The following is a 13,284-nucleotide window of genomic DNA, read 5'->3' on the forward strand; positions in this document are numbered from 1 at the left end:
TGCATCATGTATCAATAATGGCAGCGTAAGTGGCTTAGGGTGGAGTCTGAAGGATCAGATGGGCTCAGAACACTTCGGACTATGGGCGTGCAACAGGAGTCTCTCAGCTCTGCATGCTGAGATGGAAGGTTTACTTTGGGCAACCTCATGTATGAGAGACATGAGGATAACCTCGATACGGTTCGAGACAGACTGCTCAGACCTAGTGGATATGACTACTAACCCGATGGATTGGCCAACTTTTACAGGAGAGATCGAGGTGATCCAGAGACTACAGGAATACTTTGAGGATGTGAGGTTGTCTCATATTCCTAGGAGTAAGAATGGTCGGGCGGATGCGCTTGCAAAAGAAGCAAGGAGTCGAGGATATATTTTTTTCCATATAGATCAGACCCGGACAGACGGAGATGCTCCTCAGAGAATCGGCTCGTCTGCCACCACTTCATCTAGCTTATTTGGGTAGCCGACAAAAAAAAAAAAGGTACGATCGGCCAATGAATCATGCTTCACACAGCTTCACCTATTCACGTCACAGGCTGGTCGGATTCTGATTGGGGTGGCTGCCCTGGGTCTCGCCGGTCTGTCACCGGATGGCTAGTACAATTCGGCACATCTATCGTCTCCTGGAAATCACAAAAACAAGACACAGTCTCTTTGCCCTCGACTGAAGCATAATATCATGCAATGACTGAAGTACTTAAAGAACTCCTATGGGTTAAAGGTTTTCTCTCTGATTTCGGCATCAATCATACTACCCCAATGACACTACAATGTGATAATCAGTCAGCGATATATCTTAGCTCCAACCCGGTTTTTCACGAAAGAACGAAACATGTAGAAGCAGAGTGTCATTTCATACGCAACCATATCATCAAAGGAACGATCTCAACGAAACATGTTACCTCAGCCGAGCAATTGGCTGATATACTGAAAAAGGCACTAGGACGGAAGGAATTCAACATTTTTATCTACAAGTTGGGCATTCGAAACCTATACGCTCCAACTTGAGGGGGGGGGGGGGGGGGGGATTAAGATATATCTATATCATACTTATCTATTAGATTATATTTTCTTATTATGATTATATTAGCTTTCCTAGTGTTGATAGAATTGGATCTTATGGCTTGTATATAAAGAGACTTTGAGTCATGAATGAATAACACATAACATATTATCGATTATAGAACTTCTCAATAAGGTAGTCGGTGAATATTTTTAAGAGACTATTAACAGTTTAGTGATTAATACTATGAGGTTCTTCAGTAACTCGTGTGTGATGTCTTCGGGCATGTATGTTTTAAGATGCCACTTTTTCTCAGACCAATCAACATATGTCAGAGTCCAGTTCGCAATGCCACCAGGATCAAGCATCTGATGAGTGATTTATTACACCAATGTATATATTATAGATAAATAAAATACAAAAGAATATAACATTTTCATTTTTTTTTAGCTAAAGAGTAAGAACATTTTCTTACATGGAAGAGTGTTGGCAGGCAATGTTCATCCGCAATGCAGTACTTGTTACTCTCTACACCTGGCTGAAGAAAAATAAACAAGACTTTTCCTCTTAATTTGTCTAATAACCACTACATATATATAATCGACAAAAGAAAGGATGAAACATCTAATTTGATGGTAAGGTCGTTACTCACCCCACAGTAGTCCCGGAATTTTGAGTAGTATAGACTGTCTGCCGCAGTTATAACTGCATGCTGAGGCTTCATGGAAAACCACTGCACAAATTATTGAAACTCTGTCATGTTAAAGGTGCTTCTCAAAATTTTGCAGATATAATGTGTAATACTGATGATATTAGTTAGAGAGATATGTGAACCGTTCGAGTACTTATGAAATTTGGTTCTTTTGGTTTCGGTTTGGTTTGAATATTTTTTTTTGTAATATGCAGTCAGTAATAAGAATCTAGTTCTAGAGAGTTTGAGAAATGGAAAATGCTTCATAGCAATTTTTATAATTAGTTTTTGATATAGAACTACACTTTTAAAGCCAGTGAGATATATCATGATCAAATGAACCAAACACTTCCTATGCTTCTCAGGATCACAACAATATTTTCTGCTCTTTAAACGACTTTGAAACGAGTTACATCTTCTAGTGAGGTTTATGCAGTATGGTTGTGTAGTTTGAGAAAACGTCGATCAGTTTATCAAGAGTATGTGCATGAAACTCCCTTCCAAAGATATAGCTAGGTCTTTTGATTTCATTCCACATGCATTGTGTCCATGTTACTACACCCTGTGTTTGAAGACAACAAAATAGAAAAAAAGAGGACTATAATTTTGTCTAATGTTAAATTTATAGCTGATTACAAGTGGAGATTGACTGGTTTTAAAGCGGTACCGTTTTTTCACTTGTTACGTGTGAAACTGCGTCAATGGACTGCAAATGAATCATAAGGTAGTCAGTGAATATTTTTAAGAGACTATTAGCAGTTTAGTGATAATACCATGAGGTTCATCAGTAACTCGTGTGTGATGTCTTCGGGCATGTATGTTTTTGGATGCCACTTTTTCTCAGACCAATCAACATATGTCAGAGTCCAGTTCGCAATGCCACCAGGATCAAGCATCTGATGAGAGATTTATTACACCAATGTATATATTATAGATAAATAAAATACAAAAGAATGGAACATTTTCTTTTTAGCTAAAGAGTCAGAACATATTCTTAAAGAGTCAGAACATATTCTTACATGGAATAGTGTTGGCAGGTAATGTTCATCCGCAATGCAGTACTTGTTACTCTCTACACCTGGCTGAAGAAAAATAAACAAAGACCTTTCCCATTAATTTGTCTAATAACCAATACATATATATAATCGACAAAAGAAACTATGAAACATCTATTTTAATGGCGAGGTCGTTACTCACCCCACAGTAGTCCCGGAATTTTGAGTAGTATAAACTGTCTGCTGCAGTTATTACTGCATGCTGACGCTTAATGGAGAACCACTACACAGATTGTTGAAACTCTCTCATGTTAAAGGTCTTTCTCAAAATATGCAGATATAGTGTGTAAAACTGATGATATTGGTTAGTCCTAGACTACTAGGTGTACAGTTCGGATCAGTTTTTTTGCTCTTTGATTCTTTTGGATATATATATATATATGAAACGTTCAAGTACTTATAAAATTTGGCCTTTTGAGTGTCAGTTTGGTTCGAATATTAAGATTGAGAATCAGCTAATACTCGAGAAGATTTTGAACCCAATTCGATTTATTTTGAACAATTTTAAATAATTCAGGTAAAATATCAGGTTTTGAATAATTATTGGATAATTTAGAATTTTTGGATAAAATATCGGGTAATTTCGATTGGTCAGATAAGAAAAATATAAGACAACTATATTATTTCAGATATTTTGGATGATAAATATTCAAGTATTTCAGTTTTTTTTTTTGGGTAATATATGAGTCCTTGTAGATTAGTGATCTTGCATGCATTTTGAGGATATGAAGATCAGCAATTACCTGTGAACCCTTTCTAAAATCTTCTTTTGGAATTTCCGGCAACATGTGATCCGTATGCCTGCCGGTTCCATGTCGACCAGGATCGTAAAAGCTGAAGAGTAAGAGAAAATTATATATTAGTAGAGAGATGCTGGCTACAGTTCTGATATTGCAGGACTTTACCAGTCAACATAGCTGACATTGCTGAACATCATATAGTTGTACATGTATTCAAAACTTCGAAGTGGCACACAACTACAATAGCAAGAAACACTTTCAAGTTGGTTACTTAGTGGAACCTCATAGTCAGTGAGAAGAGAAATAAAGTTCTTTTGAGATTTACCTATCAGAGAGTAAAACAAATTGCTGATTCTCAGGATCTCTAAGAGCATTGGCCAACAAACGCCTTTCAGCATCAATCATTGATATTGTACCCCAGACCACCTTCAGAAAACATATAGTAAAATACAATGATTGACTCTGGTCATCAATTTATAAAGTTATTGTACTCTATGACAGCTTTCAGACTTAGATTATAATAATTTATTAATTTATATAGTTGTTAGTTTTTTAAAAAATTATACATTTATATTAAAAGATAACATTTGATTTCAAGATATTATATATTAATTAAACTTAAATTTAAATTTTCACTTCTTATTTGATTATTTGATATATATTTTATATATTTTAAATATGGATCATAGAACATAAATGCGTTTTAGACAAAAGGTAGGGATGAATTTCATTTTAAACAAAAGATAAACAATAAATATTTTGGTTATGATTATATAACATTTATATATTATATATATACTAATTTTTAATTTATTTTTGTAATGGGATCGTATTGTTACTTAAGAGTTTTTTAGTTTTGTGATTTTATTATTTTATTTAAATTGTATTATATTTTATATTGGTCTAGTTTGAAATTAGTTTTTGAAATGTTAATTTATAAAGTATCTTGTATATGATTCTGTTACCACATAAAAATTAATACAAAAGCAAGAGAAGTTCATGATTGGTCATTCCAGACCATAGAGAGGTGACATGATATGTACAGATATAGACATCAGAGAAAGACCTCATCACTTGGAATATCACGGTTAATAAAGTAACGACTGGTGTGAACCGGCGTATCCTTTGATGCATGGATATACACAGATAATTTCCCCTCATGACCCTGTGTGTGGAGAAGAGATAAACGCAGAGATACTAAATCATTTGAGCAAAAATCAAATAAACGCAGATATACTAAATAATTGCAAGTTCATAAGGCCTAAATGCGATGTATTATTCTAGACAAATACATGGCGCTTTAAGATGATGATTCTCATTAATTCATCTTGAACCAAATCTTACTTTGGAACTGATAATAGAACTTTCTCAATTACCTAATTAGAATCAACAAACGAGACTCTGATACCATATTTATTTCACGATTATTTAAGTTTAAATTAATTACCGATAACTGAATTAAATCAAATATTTTATATATTAATGTTGGTCCGTTTAAACTTTTGACGTTGGATCTCAACACTTTTTATCATAAGTACCATAAGAAACATCTAACACAACATGCGGGGAAGAGATATAGTTTACCCGGAAAAAGAGATCCCATAACTTTTCAAAAGGCAATGTACCCGGAGTTAAGAACATAAATGCAATCTTAGAACTCTTTTTTATAACAAGAGGGGAGCTCAAGACTTCCCTAGTCACTACACGAGCTGTGATCTCGTCATAAGAAAACTTCCTCGGCGAGGTTGGAAGCCAATCAGTAAGTCCCTTGCAACCTTTAGACGAAAGCATATAACAAGCAGCTTTGCTATGATGAGGGAACATGTAAGCACCAATTACAAACATTATTATCAACGAAACCACTGCGATGATCCATACTGGCTTCTCTGTACGAGCACGGTGATGAGCACCAGGCATATGACTTGTTCTGCCTAGACGCCACCCTCTAATGGCCTTCATCTCATAAACAAACTCAAACACAAGTAGGAACAAGTTTCTTCCACTTGGCAGTTAGAACCGGTTGAAACCTAAAGTTACATTGAAAAACAAAACCCATTTTTGAATATCAAAACTATTCCATAGGAAACCACAGAGATACGGAGAACAAGCGCAAGACTACACATGATGCAATATTGAAAACTAATCAAGACTTATCCTTAAAAACTTTTTCAAGCGTCCCAACAAAACAAAACAAGAAGAATAACAATACAAATGCATCACACCAGAAGTGTGAAATCTCCAAATTGACAACCTAGATGCTGATGAAGAGTATTCTTGTGACCCAAGATATGATATAATAACAAGCGAGGATGAATAAAGATTATTCTACTGTTATAAAATATAATTTTTGTACTATTATGTATATTTATACTATTCTGTGTAGAACAAAAATGTTTCATATTTAGTAATTTTGTTTATTGCTCTTATTAACATTTATTTTGCTAGTTATAAATTAATGATAGATGAACTTTGTAATATTATAAAATACAATTTTTAATTGCATTTAATATGTATTGAATTAAAAATAGATTTGTATCTCTTAAACAAGTGAATAGTTTTATTGTTAAACAGCACCATATTCTATCTAGTCACATATGCAAACGAATGTTTGTGATATAACTCCAAAGATATGTAGATTATAATCATAAATCAATAAGAAGCAAAAAAATCTGGTAATTGCAAGATTTTAGAGATCCACTATAGTTACCTTATATATTTTAAATGAGATTATATCTATAAACCAAAATATTCATGAACCATATATCAAGTGACGTGGCAATAAAGGAAAGTAATTTACAATACTAATATTGATGACAAAAAAAAAGTTTCAATATATCTTATTAAAGTATAAATACTTTAAATTTTTGTTTGACAACATAGATAGCAGTTAAAAAAGTTATAGTATTGTTTGGAGAAATATATTAAAAAAAAATAATGGGCTTATATTATAAAAATGGACCAGATTTAAAATATACGAAAATGACTCAATCTAATTACTTTTTTGTGCAACTGGTCCAATCTAATTAACTACAAACATATTTTTTTCTAAATTAATCATTAAACAAAATTCAAAACAAAAATTGATTCAAAAATATACATGTATTCAAAAATTGATTTTTACGAATGTATTTTCCAATAACCATTATAAAATTGTTTTCAATATATATAAAAAATATAATACAAAGGAGCTAATCGATTGAGTAGACCACCTTCTTTCTAATTTTTTTTATGGACCACCGAAATAGAATTAGATGTACAATACTAGAAATAACTATAATATTTGGGTTACAATATCAAATAAACAATGAAATAAAAAAATAATATATTAATGTATTAGTATTCCTTTATTCGTATTACAAATACAATAATAGAAACAATAATATATAACGGGACCATAATTTTTAAAATCCAACAATTACCAATTAGTTATGAATTTATAATGTTCTTACAAATTAAATCAAACACACGTGCGTCAAGATCTAGTTTGTTATTATTATAGAGTAATAATAGTATTAATTAACACATAGTCTTGGCTACAAAGACATTAGAAACGTTTAGAAAAAGTTATCTTTCACGAATGATTTTCTTTCCATAAACAGATAGTTTCTTGAAAATCAGCCAAAATAGAAACTTCACCACATTTTTGGGTTATCTTTTTATCTGAGCCGGTTATGCAATTAATATGTACCAGATTGTAATGTTCTTATAATGATCACCCGTCCATTATTTTGTTTTGTCCAACTTAAAGAGAGGAATAAACAAACAGTTAGAATTTAGAAAATCATTCATGTAAACAAACAGTTAGAAATATTTCAAGCTTAGGATGTATAAGAACACTTACACATTCATCTTTATGATCATTGTAAGGTTAGGAAGGTTAGAAGTGAGATTATTGTGGCTTAACCTAGCTATTCATCGAACGACCTGCCTAAATTGATGCTTATGTTATGTTTAACATACAAACATACTCCCTCCGTTTCATATTAAGTGTCGTTTTAGAGAATTTTTTTCGTTACAAAATAAGTGTCGTTTTCGATTTTCAATGCAAAATTTATTTTTCTATTGGTTGAAATATGGTTAGGTACGTATAGGTAATATTGTTTTTTTATAGGAAATGTACAAAATTAATTGTTTTCTTAATCTGTGTGCCGAAACCTAAAACGACACTTATAATGAAACATAGGGAGTAATAATTTTGTACATGATATCCAACTTATTATTGATGCTTATATATTTTGTTTAGTGACGTAGGGAAAAAAATATTTTTTTTTAATGCGTCTTACCAAAAATAATTGTTATTCATAAAGATAGATGTGAGTTTATTATATGTGAGGTTAATAAAAAGAGGTTAATAAATTTTTCTAGAAAATAAAAGGTTGGTCTAAGTTTGCAAACTTTTTCTAATGATACCATATCAGCAATAATAAGACTTAAGGGATTAACACCTCAGCAAATCTAAAATTTAATTAATACAAAATTGAAGTTGCATTTTTTCAAAAGATACTCAACTAATATATGAGAGATTTTAACAAGGCTACACACATATTTTGGTTAAAATTAATACAGTTGCATGTTGTAATTTTTTTAAATAACTAACCAAGATTCCAGACATAATTTGAAACTTATCCTTATAACACTTGTTATGAAATATTTTACTAACAAAATAAAACTATGTAATGAAACTTTCTACCATTCGGTGAATATCGATTTTTTAAAGCTCTATTGTTTAAGAAATTTATTAGATACGAGAATTAAGTACCAAAAATCTTGGCAAGAGAGATGAAGGCGGATGAAGGCAACGACGGAGATATAAAAGGTTCCACGACGAGAGAGATCACGAGCGTCACAACCTTCAATCCATTTTTCCCGCCGAACTCAAGCGCCACCGTCTCCGCGGCTATTTTTGACACAGCATAAGAGCTATTCACTCTCTTCTGCTTCCGATTCCTAAACACTTCCATGTCGCTCTAAACACTCTCATCTACTCCTCCTCCGTTTCCTCCAGCACCTTTCTGCTTCCGATTCCTAAACACTTCCACGTCGCTCTAAACACTCTCATCTACTCCTCCTCCGTTTCCTCCAGCACCGTTTCCGACGCCGTAGAAAAAATGTTTCACGGTTTTAGCATCCAGACACGACTGACTTCAGTATCCTTATAAGACCTTGTAGGGTGTGTTTTGTTATGGTCTCGTTGCTGTTTGGATCCATGAGATGTGCCACGTGGAACATGGCTTTGCATCCTTCGATAGCTGGTTTAAAAACTCTCTGGATCGTTGAGATCGACAGCGACTATTTTAAGTCTAAGGGAGTTTTGTTAGGTACCTTATATCATATAGAGATTATGGAAAGTATATATCATGTTAGAGTCTGTACACGGTATTTATACAAGTATGAGAAGAGAATACTAGGGTAGAGTATTTACAATACAAGTCCTTTAGTTATACTCTAATATCCTCAATACGCCCCCTCAAGATGGAGGGGCTGCAGTCACTCCAATCTTGGAACAAGTTATCTGAAATTGATTTCGCGGAAGTGGCTTTGTCAAAGTGTCTGCAAGCTGATCCCGTGTAGAGACGTGTGCTACCCGTAGCTTCCCTGCTTGGATCATGTTTCTGGTAAAGTGATAATCAAGAGCAATGTGCTTCATTCGAGAATGAAAAACCGGGTTTGCACATAAGTACGTAGCTCCGACATTGTCACAATATAAAATCGGTGGAGAGGGGAGGTCAATTCGAAGCTCAGAGAGTAGAGAACATAACCATATTACCTCTGAAGCCGTGTTGGCGACTGCACGATACTCCGCCTCTGTTGATGATCGAGCAACTCCATTCTGTTTCTCTGAAGACCATGATATCGGATTATGACCCAAGTAGATGATATAACCATTATTAGATATATAATCATCTGTGTCACCAGCCCAATCCGCATCCGAGAACGCATGTAACTGCATAGGAGTTGTCTTGCGCATGAATATACCATGAGTTCTAGTACCGGCAAGGTATCGAAGGACACGTTTTGCGGCTTGCCAGTTATCCATTGTTGGCTGGTGCATGAACTGGGATAATCTGTTGACGGCATAGGAGATATCTGGCCTAGTGAATGATAGGTATTGTAAGCTGCCTACAACCGAGCGATATTGCGACCCATCATCGAGAGGAGACCCGCCTTTGAGTGTGAGTTTCGGCGTTGATTGTAATGGGGTTGAAAATGGCTTTGCATCTGACATGTTGGTCTTACGGAGAAGATCATTGATGTATTTCTGTTGCATTAGGTGCATCCCATGCTTTGTACGAGTTGCTTGGATGCCAAGAAAGTAGTGAAGATCTGTGGGATCTTTGATAGAGTACCTAGCTGCAAACATTTGTAAGACCTGGTCGACGAAGGCAGCATCATTACCCGTGACCAGGATGTCATCTACATAGATGAGAACATATGTAATGATCGGTCCGCGGCAGTGTATGAACAAAGAGGCATCCGACGTGGAGTTGGTGAAACCAGAACTGAGCAGGTGTTGGTTGAGAGACAAATACCAGGAGCGTGGAGCTTGTTTGAGGCCGTAGATCGGTTTCCGTAGGCGACATACATGATTGGGCCGATCTTTATCTAGAAAGGCAGGGGGTTGTCGCATGTACACTACCTCAGAGAGATCACCTTGTTTACACCCAGTTGTTTGATAGGCCAAGAGCGCGTAACCGCAACTTCTATTACCAGACGTATTGTGGTCGTCTTGATAACTGGGCTGAAAGTCTCGGAGTAGTCTATGCCATGTCTCTGCGTGTAACCTTTGGCACAAAGACGACCTTTATGTCTCTCAACCTGGCCGTTCGGTAAGTACTTTGTTGTGAAGAGCCATTTGCAGTCTATAACATTCTGAGCTTCATCGGCTGGCTCGAGATCCCATGTGTGATTAACAATATGAGCATCAAACTCAGCAATAGATAGACCAACCAGAACCAACACCTATCCAAAAATCAAATTACAAAACCTATCCAGAAACTTACTCTTACTGTTGCAGGTCGAAAAATAGACCAACCAGAACCAACAACAATCATTCAAGCAATGAAACAAGAAGAATGGCGACAAGCCGATGAAGTAGCATCAGAGTTAGAAGGTAATACCTGAGTGTCTGGTTGCGGTCTCGAGTTTGCATTTTGTGGATGTTTTGTACTGGTTCAGGTTGTGTTATTTGTGGTTCATTGGATTGGGGAGGCAGGGTAGGTGGTTGGTTATTGGTGGCTAAAGTCTGAGTCGTGGGTGTCGACTCATTTTGTGGTTGAGCAGTGGGATCAGTAAGCAACACGGGAGGCTGAGTCGTGGGTATCAACTCATTTTCAGAATGAGCAGTGGGCTCGGAGGAAGAGGCAGAAGAAGTAGCATCAGAGTTAGAAGGTAATACCTGAGTGTCTGGTTGCGGTGCAGGCTGATGATGAGGATGATGGTGAAGATCCTCAGCCGTGGGTCCCGTTGATGTTATCGGTATAGTGGTTACTGGAGGTATGAATGAGGTCGGTTCTACAGGGCTTTGATGTTGAGACTGTTGTTTCTTGGTCATGGAGAGGAAGGGGAACTCTGTTTCTACAAACTGAACGTGCCGGGACGTGTAAATTCGATCAGTAGAGACATCAAGACAGTAGTAGGCGCTTTGTGTTGTTGAATATCCAAGGAAGACATATCTTGTAGATCGAGGCTGTAGTTTGTGTGTGTTGTATGGCCGTAACCAAGGAAAACACAGACAACCAAAGACTCGCAGCTTCTCATAATTTGGTGCAACTCCAAAGAGTCTTTGATAAGGTGATTCCATAGCAATTGTTGGTGATAAGAGGCGGTTAATGAGATAGACAGCTGCTGTGAATGCATATGTCCAATACTCCCTAGGAATTGAAGCCGTAGAGAGGAGGGTGAGTCCTGTCTCCACAACATGACGGTGCTTTCGTTCCGATATGCCATTATGTTGAGGTGTATGAGGCGGTGAGGTGAGGTGAGCAATGCTATTCTCAGACAGGAAGCTTCTTAATGCTATAAATTCTCCACCGTTGTCTGAAAACAGAGTCCCTATCTTCGTTTGGAACTTATTTTCCACCAGGCTCTTGTAGGCAATGAATACATCTTTAACCTGAGATTTCTTTTTAAGGGGGTACAGCCATGTATATCGCGAGTAGTGGTCAATGAATACCACATAGTAGCAAAAATTATCAATGGAGGTTATTGGTGAGGACCATAAGTCGCTGAAAATGTATTCAATGAGTTTGAGTTGCAGAACAAAGGGGTAGAGAAAAGCGGGAAACAATAGTGTTTAAAATAGAAAAAGAAGGGTGGCCAAGTCTTGAATGCCACGAGAACAGAGATGTTTTGGGATTTGATGATGTGACCAGAGCCGTTGCTTGACTAGGTGAAACCGGCCACTCATACAGCTGATTCCTAGTCTTGCCTTGGAGTAACGGGACCCCCGTGCTGAGTTCCTTCACCTGAAAAGATGCAGGGAAGAATTCAACAGAAACTCCATTAGCATTACACAATTTGTATACTGATATGAGGTTCTTGGCAACATTCGGCACACACAAGATGTTATTTAAAGATATATCACGAGTAGTAGTGGAAAGTTTAGAAGAACCCGTATGTGAAATCTGTAAAGACGAACCATATGCTATGAGCACATCATCACCTCCTTGATATGGCGTGTGAAGCGAGAGGTTGTTGAGGTCAGAGGTGAGGTGGTGTGTAGCACCACAGTCAAGGAGCCAGTTCGTGGCTGAGTATGGCGCATTGACTGCAAGGTTGGCCTTCGGTTGCGATGGCCTGAAAGGACTCTGGTTTTGTGGGCCGAGCTGGTGTTGTTGCTGAGCCTGGAACTGCGGGCATCTGCGGGCACTATGTCCTTGTGTCTGACATAGTTGGCACTTGCCTAGGTACGGTTTGAACTGGCGTTGCTCGTTCCGGTTTGCCGGCTGCTGGTAGTTATCATTGGGGTTGTTGTTTGGCTTCTTGTTGTTGTAGTTGTTGCGAGTGTAGGAGTTTTGTTGGCGATGTTGAACTGCATTAGCGGTGGTGGGAATGACAGTTGATGTGGAGGAACGATTTGCAAGGAGCTTAGCTTCATGGTTCAGTAAACGTTCATGGACTTCAGTGATGCTTGGAGGCGTATCTTTGCCTTCAATTTGGTCCACAACCGTTTTGTAATCATCCGGGAGTCCATCAAGAATTAGCTCCACTTGATCTTCATGATCATACGGCTTCCCAAGGATAGCAAGTTGATCAAGTTTAGACATCACACCTTGCAAGTATTCATCAATGGTCTTGTCACCTTTGGTGTAGTTCTTGAGTTGATCCCGGAGTTGCTTGATATGGCCTCTACTTGGTTTTGCGTATGTAGCCGCCAACTTCTCCCAGATCTCATACGCTTTGGTTGTTCGAGACACCGTTGGTTGAATCGAGGGTGAGATAGCACCTAATAAGGCACTGTAGATCAACCTGTCCTGTCTGCTCCAGCGAACATAGTCAGTATTAGGGACTTCAACATCAGCTGTGGTAAGTGTAGCGGGTGGGATCACAGTGTCAGATTCAAGGTGACTTGCAAGCGCATACCCATCAAGTAAAGCATGAACCTGCAAGCTCCACATTAAGTAGTTGGTGCTTGTGAGTTTAGCAACGTTGGACATGTTGATGTTCAGCAAGGAGTTGGTATTGTTGAGGGAGATGACTTCGTTGGTGGTGTTTGAAGAACTCATGGTGATGGAGGCATGAAAGAATTTTTAGGTTTTGGTTAGGAGCGTATGCTCTGATACCATATAGAGATTA

General features: G+C 37.0%; 1 protein-coding gene across 5 annotated transcripts; it reads right to left on the bottom strand.

The window, feature by feature from the left end:
• Nucleotides 1-2,012: 2,012 nt before the first annotated feature.
• On the bottom strand, nucleotides 2,013-5,811 carry LOC106305260. 5 transcript variants are annotated; one of them, XM_013741637.1, is made up of 11 exons: nucleotides 5,741-5,811; nucleotides 5,074-5,516; nucleotides 4,556-4,654; nucleotides 3,815-3,915; nucleotides 3,655-3,726; nucleotides 3,493-3,583; nucleotides 2,892-2,972; nucleotides 2,714-2,776; nucleotides 2,468-2,590; nucleotides 2,362-2,400; nucleotides 2,013-2,256 (listed from the first exon to the last, which is right to left on the bottom strand). In XM_013741637.1, exons 2-11 carry the CDS (start codon nucleotides 5,446-5,448, stop codon nucleotides 2,113-2,115), a joined length of 1,188 nt encoding a protein of 395 aa, XP_013597091.1. In that variant the 5' UTR covers nucleotides 5,449-5,516; nucleotides 5,741-5,811; the 3' UTR covers nucleotides 2,013-2,112. The 5 variants fall into 5 exon arrangements, with proteins under 5 accessions (XP_013597091.1, XP_013597092.1, XP_013597093.1 ...); XM_013741638.1 differs by having other exon boundaries at nucleotides 5,712-5,805; XM_013741639.1 differs by lacking the exon at nucleotides 5,741-5,811 and adding an exon at nucleotides 5,699-5,712.
• Between the last annotated feature and the right edge of the window lie 7,473 nt (nucleotides 5,812-13,284).

Source organism: Brassica oleracea, chromosome C7, assembly GCF_000695525.1.
Source record: "Brassica oleracea var. oleracea cultivar TO1000 chromosome C7, BOL, whole genome shotgun sequence".
Lineage (NCBI taxonomy): Eukaryota > Viridiplantae > Streptophyta > Magnoliopsida > Brassicales > Brassicaceae > Brassica > Brassica oleracea.